This window comes from Phragmites australis, chromosome 11 (assembly GCF_958298935.1).
Source record: "Phragmites australis chromosome 11, lpPhrAust1.1, whole genome shotgun sequence".
Lineage (NCBI taxonomy): Eukaryota > Viridiplantae > Streptophyta > Magnoliopsida > Poales > Poaceae > Phragmites > Phragmites australis.
Genome location: NC_084931.1, coordinates 2,791,121 through 2,812,694, shown reverse-complemented (window position 1 = coordinate 2,812,694; position 21,574 = coordinate 2,791,121). Strand labels below are relative to the sequence as shown.

The window sequence follows — 21,574 nt, the reverse complement described above, 5'->3', positions numbered from 1 at the left end:
GCCCAAGTAGCCTCTAAGGGAGCTCTCGCATGAATGAAACCAACAACCTGCTTGTCGGGCGTCTACTTCGTGCGGGCCATCTAAAATTTTGAAAGAGAGAGTAGTCAGTAACCATTTTACAAAAATTTTATAAATAAAGGCAATAGAAGGGAGAGCAGAAACGACACCGGCTGAGTGAAAGATTTTTCCAAAACTAGTTTTTAACGGAGATATGTCCTTAATATCGACCATTTCTAGCTAATCTTGCGTCGTACGGCTATGATAAGTGATAACATAACAGTGTCCATAAATAACGATAATATTCACTACAAAAGGACTCGCATGTCTTGAAGAAAATACTAAGACATCTTCCAGCGGCAGCGGTCTTTTATCCATCCACAAGCGTTGTACAGGAGAGCGCCAGCCTATGACATGGTCTTCAGGTCGACGTCTTCCTTCGCCTAGAACTCAGCTCTATCATCCGAAAGGTCTTCGAAAACTTTGCCTTCTGAGCAGCATCAAGATGTTGGAAGAAGGCAAGCGTAGTGTGGGAAAACATGACATATAGGCTTTAAGATAAGGAAAAACTTGACTCAGGCTGACTGCAACTATACCAAACTAATCTAGGACTCAAAAGACATAGCAACCTATTTACTATGTGATGACTCCAATATTAAAGGAGACAACTCATCGGATTCCAGAATCCGACTACCAGACTCACCAGATATCCCATATTCGACTACCAACTCATCGGGGTTCCACTACCCAAAAATCAACCATTCAAGATCCTCACTAATTATGAAGAAGTTCAAGCCCGCTCTTAACCATGAGCACGGCTGATCGATCAGTTTTACACTCTGCAGAGTTTGCACACTTTACCCACGAGTCGTGATTCCCGTTTTGCTTTACACTTCTGAGGTGTAGAGTCGATGTCTCACTACAAGTCCTTTACAAAGCACCTCTAAATCCGTATGCACCCACTAAGGTTTCACCGCTAACAGGGATTTCATCCACTGCAAAGGCCCTCTTGTGCTACTTAACCGTCCACTGGTGCGTACATAATATAAAGGATATCTAATTATTTGGCCAGGCCTTACACATATAAGTCTCGTGGTTGCGCTATTATGCCGGGTAACAGACTTCACAAACCGGTCCTTAGGATCCCTCATAGGAACAACCACAGACTTACTGTGCAGCACCACCTCAAACTAACCATCCAGTTGGGATCCTTATACCATGTTACTACAAGATTACCATGCCCAAATTCTGGTTGTATAAATATTAGTGCAGATTAACCTTTATCCCTACCATAATAGCACTAGCATATCTACCCTTTATTTCCTATAACTCGTCAACGGCGACAAGGATAGTCAAACAAAATCTAGTAAAACCCTAACCATAGGATTCCATATTAGACAAGCGCGCATCTAGAAAAATAAAAGCTGCACTTTCCTACAATGGGGTCAAAGTGATCAAGGACACTTGCCTTCGAATGCGGGTTGATCAAATTCCTCGAACGTCTGATCCTACGTAGGACAAAAGTGTCTATGTGGCACGCTGACGTGGCCTGGGTGGCTGACTGGGATTAAGTGCACACGTGGCGCGATCTAACTGGTCATCGAAAGGGTATCTAGGCTTCTAATATTAACCGCACGCGGGAGATCCGACGACTCAGTGCGATTAGGAGGTTTAATGGCCGCCGGCGACAGAAAGACGGCGGCGCCGCCTCGGGTCTCGCCGGAGCATCGCCGGTGAAGCGCGGAAACGAGCTACGGTCTACCAAACGCGATGGAAAATGGCGCAATCGAACGAGATGAAGGCGGGGAGTCTCACCGAAGGTCTTTTGACGGTCGGAGAGGTCTCTGCGGTGGTCAGCGGCGGAGGTCGGAGCTCGACGGGATCTCGGCTACGGCAGCGGAGGAGTGAAATTGGCGGGCGAGGAAGCTTCCACAGGTTCCTACGGTGCCGAAACGATGATCAATTGGCCACGGGATGCAGCGGTTATGGCTGTCGACGGCGAGGTGGCGGCGGAACTTACTGACACTCGGCGGGGAGGCTCATGCAGCGGCGAAACAGGGTCCCCGTGCTTCGGCGAAGCTGAAGGCGGGCTCGGGTGCGCCGGGGAGGGTTCGGACGCGGCGGAACAGCACTCGGCAAATTCGGACGATGAGGTGCAGCGGACGCGAGCGCGGAAGAAGCTGCTGACAGGTGGGGCCCGGCTGTCAGAGAGAGAGGGAGATGGGCTGGGCTTCGCGAGCAGGAGAATCGAGCTGGGCTGCGCCGAAACGGACGTCACAAACCTAGATCCGTAGCGGCCTAGGGAAGGGCGGCTAGATCCAGAGGGGAACCAGGCGGGCACGGTGGGCGGACGAGCGATCGACGGGCCGCTGCAGGAGGACATCAACCGGGCGCGGATGAGGCTAGGGTGGCACGGCATAGGAGGCAGAGGAGCTACGCATTAGCTGGATCTAGTCTGTGATGAACAGTACCAAAACCGATCTACAAGATAGATCGAGACAGGATAGGGAGGGAGAGCCGACGGGGGAGGAAGTTGATGGGTGGATAGATATCTTGTTAGGAATAGCAATTTGTATTCAATAATAGCCTCTAGGAGCAATATATAGAGTACATATATAGTACATGATAAGGACTCTAGTAAACTAACTTATACGTAATTGATAAGGATTTTATATTTCTAATACTATGGACCTTACATATAGCGTACTCTAATTATTTTTGGTTATGAACCATAAAAATGCCATGTAGGTTTGTTTTAGTTACTTGGGATCTGAAGCCATTTATGTTTACTGCTTTATCCCATCAAACTTGCTATGATACTTCCATGATGCATAATGACACTTGTTCTGCCCATTTACATGCCTTGTTGATCACCCAGCTATCATTATATTATGTGGTAAATGTCTCCGCACCCCAGACTTTGCTAAATTTCTTGGTATATTTCTCACTTGCAGATACAGTCGGCATGATAAGCGGTCTAAATTGCCTGGGTGGATACTGTCACACTTGCATGACGCTCACCTAAACCTGAGCACAGATATGACCCTGCATATAGCTCGTGAGGTATGCTTCACAACTTTGTTTTCCGTGGCTAGCGCTTTGAAGCCTGAATTACTTTAAAGAACAAATTAGCTGGTGAAGCAATATGTTGCAAATGCTATTATCTTCCAGGCCCCAGACCTACACATGCACAACTTCCATGACTCATTTCCCCCCTACGTGCGTGAAATTTCCTCAGACAACTTTCATGGTTATCCCACGCTTGTATGCAACTTGCCACGCTTTCATCAACTTGTCAGCGTTTTGGCCACCTCGATTCACCGGTGTTGACAAAACTTTGTTCAGTCACTTGTCGCATTTTGTTTTAGTGATGTTCTAACGCTTGATCCGCAATAGTTTCTCCGGAGGAGGGCTCAGCCATACGACAAGACAGGGAGCGGCGGCAAGAAGACGCTCTTAACTGAGGAGGATCTACAGAGTATGGCGCAGGACGCCATGGAAATGTGAAGCCATGAATGGGAGTTTTATGTGGTAGATAACTTGCTTGAAGCCACTGCTGTACAAAAATTTTGGCTACTCGTGGGATCAAAGCAGCGATTCAAACCTCACAGCGCATGCTATGTTACTCGAGTTCATTTGGATTTGGTCATTCAAGTATCACCTATAGAAAACCTTAGATCATGTTTCCAAACGAAAAGAAACCTGCTATAGTCCACTTCATCAACAGCGATTCATTGCTTGGGTTTTTCGCTGGGTTCAAAACGACAGGATTTTATTTAAATTTAAATAGACATCTGGCTACATTTGTTGAAGTCTCGGCTAGTTACTGCCTACTGGTGTATTGGAGTTTCACTCTGTTGCTGTTTTCGAATTTAAAATTGGAACTGGAAATTCCGGATGGTAAAAGACGGAGTCCCGGTGACGGACGGCCAGCACTGCACCTCAAGCTCGAAGGACCTCGTCCGGCGGCAGTGGACACCGCGCGCCGGCCCGGCCCAGCTCGGTCCGGTTGCTCCTCTGCCTCGCCACGGCGACGCCATCCATCGGCGTTCGTCTCCGGGCTCACACCGTGGCACCACCGCCTCTAGGCGGCAAGGTTCTGTGTGCCACGCCGGACGGCAGCGGCCCAGGCGCCGTCGCCGGAGGAGTCGTTCACGTCACGTGCACGCACGCCGGTGTAGCTGGCGAAGATGATGGCTTCTGTTTGACGCACGGTTGTGACCGTCCCTGTTCAGCAATGGGCGGTGTTGATCGGAGGAGCAGGTGACCGTTGGATCAATCGTGGGCAGTCCAGATGGAGAAGAAGCTGCGTGAGCGAAGCTACCCAGCCGCGCTTCGGTTGGAAGGAAGACACTTGAGCCAAGCGAGGAAAGGCGTCCTCGAGCATGGCGCTGCGGAGGAGTGCCGTCGTGTGTAAGCTTACATAACTTCTAAAGTCCTATATGTATTGGGACGGAACAAAAGCTGGAATAGCTCAGTTGGCTAGAGCGTGTGGCTGTTAACCACAAGGTCGGAGGTTCGAGCCCTCCTTCTAGCGATTTTACTTGTTTTCGTGTTTAGATTTTTGAAACCTTTCTTGCACGTGCTTTGGATTCTCCCTGCAGCTTCTATTGGTTCTTTTTGTGTTTTCTTAGTTTAATACAAAACCAGTACCCCGAGAATCATCTCACGAGAAACACCACACGATTAATTTTAGTGGACACGTACCTGTAACGGGGAATATATTTTTTCTTTAGAATTATAAAGAGACTCATACAATACATTAGAAACCAAATGATCAAAAGTAACCTATCATTAACCAACAACAGTTGTCATGTCTCTTAGCGAATAGGCAACCGTTCAGGATGTCTCCCGAACGGACATCTATTCATTATGTATGTATGTGAACATTCATCAATGAGAATACACACTATTTTGAATCGATTTGTCAATTACCTACTTTACATCACAATTTACTTTCAATATGTTATTTGCACGCTCTTCACTGAGTGATCGGAAAGAAGATTAGGAGGCACGAAGGCCTCCATCAATCAAGAACCAGAGAAGATCATCGAGAGGTGAGAACCAGGATGCTTGGAACTTACCCTTGGTGAACTTGGCATCTGCTCTTCTCCGCGTTCTGCACCATGCGAGACGTCGCCTCCCGAACACCTTCATAGGCCACCGTCGTCATCTTCACAATGCCTCAGGTCGTGGTCGTCGTCACCATGCTTCCCAGGGTCACAGCCGTCGCTTCTTCACTTGTCGTGGTCCTCGCTCACTTCGTCGCCCTCGGGTCGACACGCTTGGTGCCAGCCTTAGCAGCACTCCGGCCACGGCCAACACACACGGTGTCAACCCAAGGTCGCCTCCGCATGCTATCGGTCTTTGTTCAATTCACCGGAAGTCATCTATCTATGCGCCATTCTCCTATAGCCCGACCTCGAGCAATGCCGACCTACAGCCACCGGAAGTCAATATCTTCATCGATGTCACCTTGGAGTTGCCATCCCAGACACTGGTGCTAGTCATCCCGACGGAACCAGGGCCGAGCCGCCCTAGCCAAATCACCTCCATTGTGGTGCGCTGCATCATTAGCGGAGCACCCGCCTCCGGCCGTGCCACGCTGGTGACCAGGGACGTTCCACCGACGACCTCCTTGATGACGGCACCTGATCCGGCTACAGGCACCATGGCTGCTCGCCATGGGGTTCCCCCCTTCTTCGTTGCTGCAGCCACAGACTCCATTGACGTCACCGAGACCTCGGGCGACCACGATGACCAAATCAAGGCCGTTGACACCTCAGACTCCCCCTCCATGGCTCCGCCCTCCAATCTGTCACGTCGCCTCCCCCATCGCTTCGTCACTACAACGGCAAACCGTTGTCCCGACCTCCGCCCAAGCTCTTGGTCCCCGGCACCCATGGGCCTTCACTTTGAAGCTCCAACGGTGCTAGCTCCACTGCCTCTCCTTCGATGAGGAGTACACACTGCTTTGAAGCTCAAAGGCGCGATGACGTGGTGGCGAGCGGCGCGACAGCGACGTCGATTACACGACGTGGCGGCACGAGACAACGGGTGTGGCAGCCAGGGCTGGGGGAAACCCTAACCACCGTCCCCAGCCATTTTTATTCACCGTCGCACCGGTCCAAACCTGGGCCAGCCGAAAGGCTACCAAGGCCTAGGCCCAAGTTGCTCTGGTCTACACCACCCCCCACGCTTGACTACATGGGTCAAAGGCCGCTTGGGCCTCGACCTAGATTGTCTTGGCCCCTAGTGTCTGCCTAAGGCTATTTTGCAATTGATCCCTAGGTTTATGATAAATTGCAAGATAGTCCAAATAAATAGTATTGTCTCTAGTAATTTCATTTTAGGCCCCTCGGTGTTTACAGTAATTGCATATTGTGTTGTTTACTGTTGTAACTTCATATTCCAAACCCTATTTTTCTGGATTATTATGTAATATTCAATGTGTTTGCTTCATGCAATCCCTATAACATATTACTTTGTTTACGACCGTGTTAATTTTTATAATTGAGATCATTTTCTTGCAAAATTACATACTAATTCACCTTAAGCCCAAAGAGCTCTTATGCCTAAAAATGCTTAATTCACGTAAAATTAAAATGCAAAATCAAATTAAGTGATTACCTCAATTTAATATTTATGAAATACAAGGTAATTGAACTATGACATCTACTGCATATTTGCATATTATCTACATTTTATTGTCTTGATTTAATGACCACCTTCAATATGTTCTTCCAAATATTATATTTAGCATAACACAAGGTAATAGAAACATATGCATCTACCGACAAATGTCAGATTATGCCTCTTACTACTACGAGATTTACACCATTTGGTGATTATCTTCAATGTGTTAACTACATAATTGAGATCTACACTGTGTAATTCAAGTCTCAACTTGACTTTACATATTTTGCATCATTATTACAACATTACCATGATGATTCTTATTTTACCTATAGTAAATTAATAAAATCTATGATTTAAATCTATGTAGGTTAAGATGACCTGAAACGAGTTCAATGCACTCGCACTCAATGGTCACAACTATCCAACATGGACTATGGATGTCAAGGTCAACCTTGCATCTCCCGAAATAGTAGCGACACTCTAACCTCCCTAAGAGGGAGATCCACCGCTACCAGATCAAATTAAATATGGTGCATTATACATAATAAGATATCATATCTATTCAATTCTCAAATCTGAGTATTTAATGGAAGAAAATTAGAGCACTCTATGGCTAGCTCTGAAAACAAGATTTGAACAGCAGAAAGCAATCATCTTGCCTAATGCAAGTCATGAATGGACATATCTTCAAATCCAGGATTTCAAATCCATCGGAGATTATAATCATGTTGTTCATAAAATATGTTCCAAGTTGCATTTTTGCGAAAGGAAACTACAGATACGGAAAAGATAGAGAAAGTTTTATCTACTATGCTTCTCACTAATATGATCTTATAGTAACAATATCGTGTAAAAGAATACCAAGTTTATTTTTACTTAATACATGTATTACTTTAACCTAAAAAGTATGATGAACTCCTTCTAAGAAATCATTATCAGCATCCAATTAGCGATGCTCCTTTACCTGAAGTATATTCTAATGTCCATAATAACAATAAGTTCGATGACTCTTTTAGATGCCAACTAACAAACTTTAAAGGTAAACGCAGATGCAACAAGAAGCAGAAGCCACATGCACCGGAAAAGGGGAAATGCATTTCTAAACATAAATTTGATAAATCTAATGTTTATCGCAAGTGTGGCTGCTACAAGCATACCACTAAGAAATGCTACACTCCAAGGCATTCAATTGATCTATATTTACAATCTGTGGGACATAACCAATCTGCTCAAGGACAAATATATGAAGCACACTTCAATCTTCAAATTGACACCACAAAGAAGACTAGTTGTTCACAACAAGTTTCACAAGAACCAAGTAATATGATCGTCGAATTTGCTTCGCATGACATGTTTGGAGACCTTATTTTGTCTCCTATTTCTTAAAGGTATTATGTTTTCTACGTCTATTAGTTGTAATAATAAGTTGTCATCATTATATGTTGTATGTCACAATATTGTATTAGCACTTATGATACTAAATAAAGTGTATATGTATTCTATATATCTGATAAAGAATTTTATATTAGATTCTTCATTTCTATATATAAATTTCTATGAGAGTCAATCCGATAGAGGAGGAAATGTGCCTTGTGAACCGTTGCACCACAAATTCTATACTTAGGGAAACAAAATATTTTCAAACTCTTACTAAGAGGTAAGAAAATGTTTTGACAATCGTTGGATGCGATGCAGTGATTGTTGGTTTACGTCATACCATTATTACTTTTCCTATGGATACTCAAGTCGTAATCAATGATGCTCTATTATATCTCGATTTAACTCGTACCTTACTAAGTTATAGAGCTATTCATCAGAATGGTTTTCATACTGAAATCTATGATGACAACAAATAGGAATGTCTCCTCTTAACAAAAAAAAATAACGGATATAACAAACAAGTAATTGAGAAAATTCTCTCTTTATTGTTAGGATTGTACTACACATATATCAAATCCGTAGCAAATGTTACATACAAGGTAATTTTTTTAGAATGAAAATGCATTCCAAACTTAGCATGATCGCCTTGGTCATCCCGGTATATGGATGATGCAAAAAATTATTAGCAATTTCATTGGTCATGATTTAAGTGATGCTAAATTCCCATAATCTTTGGGTTTTATGTGCACTAATTGTGCTAAAAAGGCTAATTTTAAGGCTATCTTACCTTAAAATTCAAGTGGAACCACTCAAATTTTTTGAACGCATTCAAGGCGATATATGTGATCCTATCCAACTATTAGCTAGACCATTCAGGTATTTCATGGTTGTTATAGATATATCTACACGATGGTATCACGTGTCTCTTGTCCACACGAAACCATGCATTTGCCAAAAAAATGGCTCAAATTATTAAATTACGAGCACATTATCCTGAACATCAAATTCAATCAATTTGAATGGACAATATTGTAAAATTCACCTCATATGACTTCAATGACTATTGTATGGCCTATGAATTCAAGTTCGGTATTATGTCCCATATGTTCATACTTAAAATGGTTTGACAGAATCACTTATCAAGAGAATTAAGCATTACGACCCTAATTGCAATTTACCAATCTTGTGTTGGGGTCATGCAGTTTTACACATTGATGATTTGATTCAATTGCGACCTACTACATATCATAGTACTTCTCATGTATAATTAGTATGTGGAAATCAACCAAGCATTTCCCCTCTGCATAAATTTGGTTACGCTATATACGTACCGATCTCACCACCGCGACGTACACTCATGGGTCCACATAGAAAATTGGGGATCTACGTGGGATATTAATCTCTATCGATCATTAAATACCTCGAGCCCCTCACATGGGATCTATACATGGACCGGTATGCTGACTGTATGTGCAATGAGGATCATTTCCTAGCATTAGAGATAGATTTTAAGTACTAGAAAGAATGACAGGAAATCAATTGGAATGTCCAAAGCATTTCTGTCTTAGATTCCACATACTTAAGAATCTGAACTCTAAGTCTAGAAAATCATCAATTTGCAACATATTACAAATAACGTGCTATATACATTTACTGACTACAAAGGTGTTACCAAATCCTATAATCCTCCTAAAAATGTACCTAAAAGAGTGGAGGTACCAAATAAAATCACTCAACTCCCTATTCAAAATAAAAGGGGGAAAAGTACGGCCACACAGTAGGATACAACTTCTCACAAGCACTAAAGGAAACAAAGAAAGAAACCCTCTGAAACAATAAGTGCAAGTCAACCTTAAGTTGACAGACACCCAATGGATAGTATACATCCAGTGGATAGGCAACATCCACAACCTAGCTCAATAGTATACTCAATTCATGATGCTGGGATATTGGAATACACTGACTCAATCGTATTAGGAAATCACGAACAGTCACCAAGGGTACAAGAGATTCCACAACCTATCTAGATTCTGAAGAATCATATGACAAAAAACTATTGCCGACACATACTTTTCCACAACGATTGCAAACAACCTCCAAAATGATCCAGATCCAAAGACCATGGCAAAGTGTGAAAAACGCTCGGATTGGACTCGATAGAAGGATGCAATCCAAGCAGAGATTGCTTCGCCCATAAAAAGAGATGTATTCAGAAAAGTAATACATACAACTCCAAATATCTTCCCTGTGGAATTCAAATGGGTTTTCGTTCGAAAATAGAATGAGAACAATGAGATGGTGAGATACAAAGCAAGGCGTGTAGCACAAGGGTTCACGCAAACTTGACATTGATTTCAATGAGACCTTAGCCATGAGTGGAATCACATTCCGATATCTTATCTCATTGGCACTTCAAAATTATCTATCTATGCAGTTGATGTATGTAGTGATCGCATATCTATATGGGTCACTTGATTCGAACATATACATGAAGGTTTCCGATGGAATCCAAATTCCAAATCCAAATGCAAATCGCAACATATATTGTGTAAAGCTCAATAAGTCACTATATGGCTTAAAACAGTCAACCGACTTAGTGAGTTCCTTCTATAGAAGGGTTACTCCAATAATGATGATTGTCTATGGGTGTTCATCAAGAAATATTTGATAGGTTTTTGTCTTATTTCAGTGTATGTTGATGACTTAAATATCATTGGCAATGCACAAGATATCAATGAAGCACGTGATCATCTAAAAACGGAATTTGAAATGAAGGATTTGGGTAAAACCAAATTTTGCTTGGGTCTACAACTCGAGCACATTCCCTCAGGAATTATGGTACACCAAGCTATCTATATCTACAAAATATTAGAGAAATTTAATATTGACAAATCATATACATCTAAAACCCATATGGTTGTTCGATCTCTAGACGTGAAGAAAGATCATTTAGACCACAGGAAGATTGAGAAGAGATACTTGGATCCGAGGTTTCATATCACAATGTCATTAGAGCATTCATGTATTTTGTAAATTGCACAAGGCCTGATATCGCATTTGAGTGAACTTACTATCTAGACATAGCGCTGCTCCAACTAAACGACATTAGACGGAAGTCAAGAATATCTTTTAATATCTCCAAGGCACCAAAGATCTTGGTATATTCTTTCAATTTTAAAGAAACCAAGATTCAAATATGATTGGATACATTGATGTTGGATACTTATCGGATCCCCACAACGCAAGATCACAGATATACTTCATTTCCTACATGGTAGGACAATCATTTCATGGAAGTTTTCTAAATAGACTCCATAAATGATCAAAAGCAAACGATCATTAACCAACAGTAGTTGACATGTCCCTTAGCGAATAGACAACCGTTCTAAAGGAATATCTCCCAAACAGCTATCTATTCATCATGTATATATATTCATCATGTGTATATATGTGAACATTCATCAATAAAAATACACACTACTTTCAATCCATTTGCCAATTGCCTACTTTACATCGTAAATTACTTTCAACACAATACACCGGCAAGCCATATGTACACGAGATTCGCTATTGAAATCACTTACGTGTGCTATTGACAGACCCACACGTGTAGGTTGGTTCTCGACTTCAAGTCTAATCGATAATTGTACTCCCATGAATCTACTGTTCCACCATGAGCCGCTTCCCAACAGAAGTGGGATTTCATGTGCATAAAAGTGATCATTTTTGCGGAGCCCGACTTGTGTTAGAATACCAATACGCATGATCTACTATAATGCCGACAAAAGTAGAGTCACAACTATTTGGTCAACAACTCGCTCCAGTAGCAACTCGACTTGACGATTTGGACCCTGGTAGGGACTTAGGGTGTGTTTCTCTACTGTTTTCCTCTATTGGAGAAGTAGAAACCCTCCTTTAGGCTAGCTCCAGCAGAGCCCCAAAAGCATGCCATATCACGGTAGCAGGCGCATATGCCGCTTCTGCCACCCGTATTACCTTCTAGTAGAAGTGGTTTGCTGGAGCATAACAATGATTCAGCAATAGGAAATTTACTACCCCTCACTTCTTCTCTCATCACTGTTTACAGAGGAGGATTATGGGCTTAAAGAGAAAAGAAGAATAATAAAAAGTAAAAAAGTAAGATAGCTGTTGAAGATTAAAAAAAAATGATGTAATAGTATTAAAAAATATTATAGTAATATTATAGGATAAATTTTTAAAATATATACGAGAGACGACCTAACCCCACTTCTCAGTGAGTCAAAAGCTATCTAACAAGGGGGAGGGTGGAGGAAAAACAAGACGATGCTTTTCGGGTGGGGGGGGGCTGCTTTTGAGGGCACATAAGATCTCTCCCAAACAATGAAACAAGGCCGTAATAACCTTTGTAGAGCAACTGGAACTGTTTTTGAAGACAACTTACGGCTATTTATACCAAACATACTCTCCTTTCATTTGAGTCGAAGCAGTAATTGAACTTAAGCACAACATAATTATTGCGCAGAAACCTATAAATAAATTCAATAATTCACAAGACAGTTCACTTAGAAACATTCAAGCTCCGCAAAAGAGCAAATGAAAAGCCTCAAATCCCTGCGGGCAATCTAACTCAGAATCTGGTAACTGGTATAGTATACAGCGTCCTACGCTGCGGCATGGTATACAAACATTGCAAGCCTTCTTACTCTGAAAGTCAGAATGAACAACGGTCTAACCATGTACACTACAGTTATAGGTGACCTATGATTGCAAGTTACACCAGACTTGGCTATGGTGCATGAGTACTGCATTCTTCCCTCCCAAAAAAATGGAGCAGAGAGAGTCCGAATCAGATTGGGAAGCATATAATGTCGCTTGTGATCTGAAATGCTATCATGTTGCCTCCCAGTGGGGAGCTGAAGTCACACCCATGCATGGCTATGGACTACCAGGGAACTTTTCACAAATGCATCCATAATGCCTTGTCGGTTGATTGTTCTTCTGAGGTATAACATATGTACCTTGAAACTGGAAAGAAATTTCTGATTACAAACAACAGATCCATAAGCTTGAGGCGGTTGTCATGTATCATATATAAGCAAGAGAATTCCTATCACCGGCAGCTTGTGGCCGCCCTCTGGTTGGAGTAGGTGGCCGTTGAATGTTAAGTTCCTACAGAGAATCAGAATTCCAAGACAACTGTAAGTTAACCTATTATTAATTGCACGACAGATGACAGAAGAATTAGTCTTTACAATTTATGCACAGTAAGAACTGTGACAGAGTAAAGAAAACTAATTCATATTCAACCTTAGTTTCCATCAACTAAGAGCCTACAGCCTACTGTTACTCAAATATTCTTAATTGCAGTGAAGTCGATCCCCCCTTTCCTCACCAAAAGAAGTAAAAAATTGAAAAGGATTGATTCTGACCTGCATCCATGTGGCATCCCCCCGCTCAGGGGAGGACTCAGGCGAATTAACAGGTGGTGGTAGCGGATGAATTAATTTCGGTACAATGACTAATCCCCTGCCAACCACAAGTATGGCCCCAGCATTGTTTGCAGTACCTGGTGCATGAAAGATCTCAGGGGAAAAAAAGAACTGTTGCACATAAAATTAAACCTGAGTAAGCGGGTGCAAGATATATACCACAATAATTAGTTGCTGAAAATAAAGTGATCAATTGTCCATGAGCAAAACGCTCAAACCCATCCATAACACACTCATGGGCTCTTATGATCAATTGCAATTTGTTTCGCTTACAGAACTCTGTCACTCGATCAGGCTGCAAATTTAATAGGAAACACGTTTAAACAACAGAGCCAGTGGTAATATTGATATGAAAAGGAAGAGACAGCCGTAAAAAAGGGAACAAAAAGCATAATATTTGATGAAAATATCAAGAATTCTACAGCAACAGAATCATCACACGGTCATACCCCAAATGTTACCAAGCCTGGTCCTCGTGCGTTTGGTCTCAAACCCTCTACACTATCATTCTCTGTAGGATCAGACCTGCATTTATACAAGAAAAAAGTATCATCAATCATGTTATAAATGAATGTTAAAGAAGACCAAAAAAGGGGCCACCAAGTACCATAAAAGGTCCATGAGGATAATGGACCCAACATCCATTGTGATAGGCCTTTCAAGTTTCTCGATTTGCTCCAAGGTGTTTATTGACCTTCCAATGCCACCATGCATGCAAATGATTTTCTTTTCTATCATGGCCGCAAGCGGGAGATAATTAAAAAGTTGATTGAATCTCGTCCAAGCCCATATACCATCACTTTCACCCTACATAAAAGGATTAATTCAAAAAATGCATCCAATATTTTAAGTCAGACAAATATATGGAACATTGTCATAACTACCATTCTTTCAATGCATTCAAGGCGGAAACCAAACAGAGCATTGATGTCAGCAGCCTCATGATTTCCCCTAATCAAGTGCACGTTTTCAGGGTACTCTATCTGCAATTTTTCTCAAAGGATCAGATACAAAGTTTGTTGAAGCAACAGCAAAGACACTTCAGGTGCCAAATATTGGTAGCGCTCACTTTAAGAGCAAGAAGCAAAGTTATTGTTTCCAAGCTGTGCTGGCCTCGGTCAACATAGTCTCCCAAGAAGAGATAGTCAATATACCTAAAAAAGGGAAAACGAAATGTGTTCATAACAAAAAGCACATGAGTTCAAAGTGTATCGCAGAACATGAAGACAGTACACAATAAAAAAAAATTAATGTGCAGATTATTTCATAGATTTTAGTTCACTCTAGTTTCAACTGTGCATTGAAAAGGGAAATAGAAGTTTAGAAGCTACTTACGTTATGTCACCAGCAGTCGATGGAAAACCATATTCATCAAAAAGGCGCATTAGGTCCCCAAACTGCCCATGAAGATCACCGAATACTTTAATTGGTGCTTTTAATTGTAAAACAGTTGGTTCTTGCATAAAAATCTGCTCAGCAGCATAGCATAGCTCGCCAACTTCGTAAGAGTCAAGGAAAAAGGTCCTATCAGCAGGCGCTCTCCAGTTCCTTGGCTTAAGTAAGAACGAAATAACCTGTAACAAAATAAAGTAAGAAAATACAGTTCCTCCCACAATCCCAGAGAAATTAAATATGGAACATACCTTCTTATGCAAACCTTGTGGGGACCTTTGTCTATTTAAAGCTCTCCTGCCTGGATATGATTGGTCATTACTTGAAGGGTGCATTCGTCTGCTTTCATTCTCAAATTGATCTAGAGAAAGCTGTCGGACCAAACATCCTAAATCTCCTACTGCTTCTTTAGCAACTACAACCTTCAAAATTGAATATCAAGAGTTCAGGATCACTAAATAATACATGCAGCTTGAATGAAGAAAAACAGCTGTGTTTGCAAGGAAATCAAACAGAAACCTTTAGGTAAAACAGTCAACCATGAAATCTCAATCAAGATATTGTTAAAGCCTACAATTGATAGAAGAAGTCCGACATGACAATTAAATAGGGAGGACATTAGCAGAGGGAATAGAAGCTTAGTAGATTACAGAGGCCACAATACTACAATATAGGATTGAATTATTTTCTCCTTGGTAATTTTCTATTATAATCAAAGCAATTTGTACTGACAAAGTTAGTGAATCACTCCAGGCAAAATTTTGCAGGTAGAATCACAAGCTTTACAGCCATTGGATAATTGCCTTCAAATGCTAAGGAAAGTATTCATCTTCACCCCCAACTAATTTTGTGAGGATGCTTCTGTTAATATTCAATTTAAGAACGGAAATGGAAAGAATTTTAATCAAAATACATACTGCTCTAGAATGTAGTTTCACATCTGGTTCTAGGGAGCCCCCTTCTTCTAAATCTTCAGGCATTGGTGAAGTTTCACTCAGTGGGGACTCAGATCCTATTCCCTCTGAAAGACTGTCTTCTGAAGATGCTGCAGATGCTTCTTTAGCAGCTCGCCATGCAGCACTAACAGCTTCAGCTTCGGCAGCTGAAGCCTTTGTCAACATGTCAATTGACTTCGTGTCCACACTGAAAATGATGTGAACTTATTTAGCTTTCGCAAGAACACAAAAACTCTACAAGCACTGAAGATGATGAGTCACAAACCTGAAACCAGGAGCTGTCGCTTGTCTGTTATTTGTAGATTGCTGGACAGGAGAATCTGAATTAAAGTTATGATTTCTATTTTGATTTTCTGCCCTCGGGACTCTATCAGCATTGTACATAGATGAAGTAATTTCTGATTGGAAAGGTGCATTTTCGGCAACAAGGAAATCATCTAGGAGGATATCTGTCGGAAAAGAATGTTTATTAGATTTAGTAGTGACAATATGGTAAATCAATCATCAATCAATTCATGAATCCGATCATCTGAATATGCGTGGGCTGCCTACACTAAACACATCGAAGTGACAAGCCACTCCATCGAAAAACAAACATCAGTACGGTAATGTCATCTACTGACAAGTGACAACAAAAGGAAACTACAGATCACACAATAATTGCCATGTTGTAAATTGAAAAAGGTTTTCTGATTTCCAGATGAACCAAAACAAAACAAGGCAGAGAAGCACTAAAAAGGATATCAATTAACAGTTACCTCCCCTCAGTCCGCCATAAATGTATATCTGAGAACCAACAGAGGCGGCTGCATGACGACAGCGACGAAGTAGATCCGAAGAAGCATCATGCTCATTAGATGACTTTAAAGTGCGAGAAGTCACAATGCCATTTCTATCCAGCCAAACTCCAGCAGCGGTGTCCAGGACTTCAGAAAAGTGAGGTTTGGTCAGATCAATGATAAATAGATGTATCTGAAAGTAGAAGGAGCAAAAGATAAGCTTACCTGCTATTGCACCCTCTCCTTCAATAGCTCTCCCTCCTCTAAGGACACCTCCAGTAACATGCAACCGAGCACCAACAAAAACCTAGAGCTTAAGACCATCAGGAGAAGCAGAGCAAACTAACATGCCAAACTCATGTGAACAAACTAGAGCAATAAGAAAGGCAGCATTTTCAAGAACAAACAAATATGTTGTTGAGATCAACGGTTCTATCAGGAGCAAATCATGCAAATCAGATGGACGTGATTTGTGATAATAAATAAACAAAATAAATAATTCAGCATGCACATATGATACAGGTAGCTTACAGCTGCATGCTGATATCTTGGAGATGGAGATATCCCTGGAGCTAGAGTCCACTCCCACTGGCCATTTGTATGCATTAGTAGTCCATAAGCATCAGAAAGTGGCTGCAAATACATTGCAATTATCATCAAATTAAAATCAACAGATATAAAATTAAGAAAACTGGTAAGACATGGCATACTTATACAAATAAAATAGGCTAAAGAATACAATCTTTCAGATCTACCAAAAAGTAATGAAAGCAGGGGAGTGTACCGTTCCAGAAGCATCCCTTCCACCACAAAGTAAAAGCATGCCATCAGAGCGTGCACTAGCAGTAGCGTACCTATAGTGATTTAGCTACAAGTAAGACATCGCATACATATACAAACATAAGAAATACAATGCAGTCGCGATGCCTAATATAACCAAAGTACCATTCTAATGTCACATTTAAAGAATGTTGCAATTACGTATTGCATTCTGCATATGCTCCACGGCATCTATTAAGTGCAGATGTGACTTTCCTTGAAAAGTACCATACAATTCTTTTAGAGAAAAATAAGTATCACATTGCCTCGCCTATAAAGTTTTCTTTCCTTCCTTTTCTTGTAGAGGGTTCATCTATACAGTTAGAAAGTAAGTCCAACAAAGACTCAACAATCTCCAAAAGGGAGTAGGGCTGGAAGGTAAAGAAGTTTGCAGTTTGCACAAACTAAATCCCAAAAAAATGCAATAACTATCCTCTGGTGGGATCTCGTATTCTCGTTCTGTCAAATCAACTAACGATGTGGTCGGATAGACTCAGAAGAAGTGGCAAAAGGGCAACAAAAATTCCAAGATAAGAAAATAAAATAAGTTAATATTCGGGACAAAGAATATGGAATTCATCATTCATCTCTCAGCAGTTCATGAATCAACTTACATCCTCGCTGAAGGTCTATCGCCTTCAGGGTTAAGTTTCTGCCACCTATATGGTTTTTGTGCTGTGTCCAAAGCCCAAGCATCTGACAGGACCCGCTTTCCTGTACCAGAAGGTGTGTCACGACCTCAAGCCCTTGAGAAGCAAGAAATAAGCATCTCACAGGACATCTTAGAATGGTTCAGGACTTCAGGCCACTTGATAAGTAAAGTAGATAACAGAGTAACACCACTTGGCTGAACTATAATCATGAATAACAAGTAATACATAGTTTCATTACTGACAACCATAATACTGAAGCATCATGTATCAATTTTTTTAAGAAATTGCCTTGTCTTCTAAAGAAAAATTACTTGATGTTTCTTTTTTTAGAAACTAAGCATGTGCTCGTGAAATTACCATAGCCGACTTGACCTTCTTAGTGCAATTTTGTCCGAAACTGTTGTTATGTTGGGAAAATTATGTGTGTATTTACGTACTGTGCAGAGCAGTAACTGACCAGCAACGGTTAACACTATAAAAGAGCACTGCTTGGTGCAGACCCGTTGTCTTAGTTTACAACATTGGATCATTCTAAAGTACTTTCGATGACAAAATAGACAAAGAAGAGTTGAAAAGGCGTTACTAGTCGGATAAAACGGCGCAATGCCATAGCAATTATTGCAGAAATATATTTAAGGAAGCTTTGCATGTAAGAGCTAACCATCATTTCCAGAAACTGTGACAAGATAACGCTGGACTACCAAATCCATGCAATGACCATAGCGAGGACCAGGCCCAGCCCCCTGAACAACGACCCTGCATCAAGTGATAGAAATGGAAACATCAAATCGCAATCCGACAATCAAGCCAAAAAGGAAAGCGCATCGACAAACAAAGAAAACTAGTATATTTGGCATCAACCTAACCTGTGCCATCTAAACTTGTCGTTTGTGAGGTCAAGGACATAGAGATCGTCCGTGGAGTGCCCTGCTGGTCCAATCCCACCCTACACCAACACTGCATCACTCACAACTTAACTAATTTGGCGCCAAAACGGTATTCAAATATCCCAAGTTCCAAATACCTGGAAAACAACCATGGTGCCCACAGCAGCTGCAGCATGCGCGGCCCTCGGTGATGGAGGCTCTCCAGAGGGATGTAACCTGCAGAAATGTAGAATTTAACCCAAGTATTTGAATCCATTTCGTCCATTTAACAACAAATGATGTTAAGCAAAGTAACAGCACTTCAGTTGTTACAACAGGGCCGCATTCCAGACAAGCAAACAACAACGAGCACCGAATGGATGGAAAGCGTACAATTCTACGCAATTGCAAGCAGGATAAAAAATAACATAGAGAGTTCTCGATAATTAACACACTACTATCACAACCCACACATGACAGAACCTACGAAATTGTCCTCCAATAAGCTTCGAAATAAGAGTAGAACTCGAAATTGAGCTAAATTTCCATCTTCTACGAAGGAAACAGCATGAAATCTACACTTAGAAGTGGCCCGTACCTTGCCCACCTTCGCTTCTCGACATCGTAAGAGTGCACCGAGTTCGTCACCCCCGCGAGCCCTTCAGTTTAGACCCAAACAACGCCACCATCAGATCACAAGGCCAACACACCCAGAAGGCGAAACTCAAAGCTTAGCTGGTGCGAAGACGGGAGCACCGAACTGATGCCTGGGAGGCCCGAGGACGCGCCGGTCTCGATGGCGGTGGCGCCGCCGAAGAGGATGAGCCGCGGGCCGTGCCCCTTGGTGGGCGCGACGACGGTGAGCGAGTGGCCGCACCTGAACCCCGGCGCGTCGTCGCCCACGCCCTCCCACCCCTCCACCTCCCTGTACGCTGGCGCCGGCACCACCCATGCGCCCTTCCCCGCCGTCCCCATCCGCTCCTCCCTCCTTGCCGCGGCCCAAAACCCTAAGCCTCAGCCGCCGCCGCAGCGTGGGATCCAAGGAGCCGAGGGGGCAGCGCAGCTGGAATTCGGAAATGGACGGGGAGACGACGGCCGAGGGGCACGGCAGTAGGGTGGGGATTGCGGTGGGGGCCGGGTGGCGGTGGGAGAGGGTTATTGTGGTGGGCCTGGGTGTCGGGGGGACGCGGGTAAGTGCGGCTGTCGGTGTCGGGGTAGTCAATGGGGTCTCTGTCATCGACAGCTCAGGAGTGGGGAGAACAATAGGGACCCTTGGCATCAATTTTTCCTATAGCAATTTTGATTTTATATTTTTTCAATGAAATTTTTATAAATATTTATAATTTTATATCGTTAAATTTGTCATTAAATGTACTTTATTAGTATTCTATATTTAAATATTATAAATTTTTCATAAAAAAATACATGCTCGACCTTGTTACGGTAAAAAAATTGGTGGCAAGTAAATAAAATTAGATGTAGTATATCGGAGGTGAGTAAATGGTAGCCGCCACTACCGTGTAGGAACTAGGATGTGAGGCACTACTGGCTGGCCTCTATAGTTGTCTTTTTTTATAGGTGCAGTGCAATTCCACACTTCCAAAAAAGTTCTACCTTTTTATTTTCTTACGATTAAAAGAGGTTTTGTCTTTGGGACACTTTCCATATCTACACAACAACAAAACCTCTTCTAGTCAGTACTCATCGGCGATGATAAATCTCATTAGGACTTAAAGTAGGCATGCAAAGGTGCATTATGGGATAAAGCCTATTAGGGTCCACTTTGAAGGTTGAATGGCTAACTATTCCATTTCATTTAATTGTTGTGTGTTTGATGCAAAATTGGAAAATACCATAAGAAATGAGGAGTTTGTGAAAAATGGACAATTATTTAGTTGGTTCCAATGCTCATTATCCATGAAGGCTTGGGATTAGTCATTTATCGGTGTGGCACGTCTCTCGACTGGTTTGAACGTGAGCTTGTTCTTATCACTTGTGACTAATGTAGCCAGAGGATGTGAAATTGAGTTTTGTGGCAGATAGTGTGTTTGATGCGGTGGTAAAGATGGATCTATGTACAAGCCGTGGTGTCAAGCAACATCATAGCTTCCCACACAAAAGGCCCTATATCAGTAATTTTTTCAATGAGCTTTATAAAAATTTAATAATGTTAAGAACATTTATCCGCATAAGAATTTAGTTTTGGTCTAGCCACCATGTACAGGCCCTAGTGGTAAGTTTGTGGTGGCCTAGGATGAGAGAATACCTTGATAGTGGTGGTAATCAAAAGATGGTAGTAAGTCATAAGGATGTGGCAGCGAGCTAGTAACAATGGTGGACTAGTTTTTTTATTTTATTTCATGAGGTTTTTCCTTGGTTCACTATGTTTTGCTTAAGGTAAATACTAGTTTTCGAGTATGCATGCATGTGCACTTTGCCCTACACACTCAATCAACCGTCAATTGCGTATTCGTCACTCTGCATGGATCCATGGAAGTTTCAATGTCCGCCACGTGTTTGCACGTCAGCCACAGTCTCGTTCACATAGTAGTCCTAATTTTTAATCCTTTTTGCACCAACTATGCTTGTACCCCTTCTCCTTTCCTCATATCAAGCTCGCAC

The 21,574-nt window shown here is 42.0% G+C and overlaps 1 protein-coding gene and 1 non-coding gene across 2 annotated transcripts; one reads left to right on the top strand and one right to left on the bottom strand.

Annotated features, from left to right (window-relative positions):
- The first annotated feature begins 4,460 nt into the window (after positions 1-4,460).
- TRNAN-GUU (transfer RNA asparagine (anticodon GUU)) lies at positions 4,461-4,534 on the top strand. The gene has a single exon. It is a non-coding gene; the product is annotated as a tRNA-Asn (tRNA).
- Positions 4,535-12,488: 7,954 nt separating this feature from the next.
- LOC133884324 (serine/threonine-protein phosphatase BSL1 homolog) lies at positions 12,489-20,068 on the bottom strand. The gene is made up of 21 exons (XM_062323681.1): positions 19,714-20,068; positions 19,551-19,611; positions 19,111-19,189; positions 18,953-19,032; positions 18,748-18,842; positions 18,048-18,147; positions 17,399-17,468; positions 17,146-17,247; positions 16,840-16,921; positions 16,594-16,761; positions 16,101-16,284; positions 15,797-16,022; positions 15,131-15,301; positions 14,823-15,061; positions 14,557-14,641; positions 14,372-14,470; positions 14,095-14,294; positions 13,937-14,012; positions 13,647-13,782; positions 13,428-13,564; positions 12,489-13,167 (listed from the first exon to the last, which is right to left on the bottom strand). The coding sequence occupies exons 1-21, from the start codon at positions 19,925-19,927 to the stop codon at positions 13,084-13,086; spliced, it is 2,688 nt and encodes an 895-aa protein (XP_062179665.1). The 5' UTR covers positions 19,928-20,068; the 3' UTR covers positions 12,489-13,083.
- Positions 20,069-21,574: the final 1,506 nt, after the last annotated feature.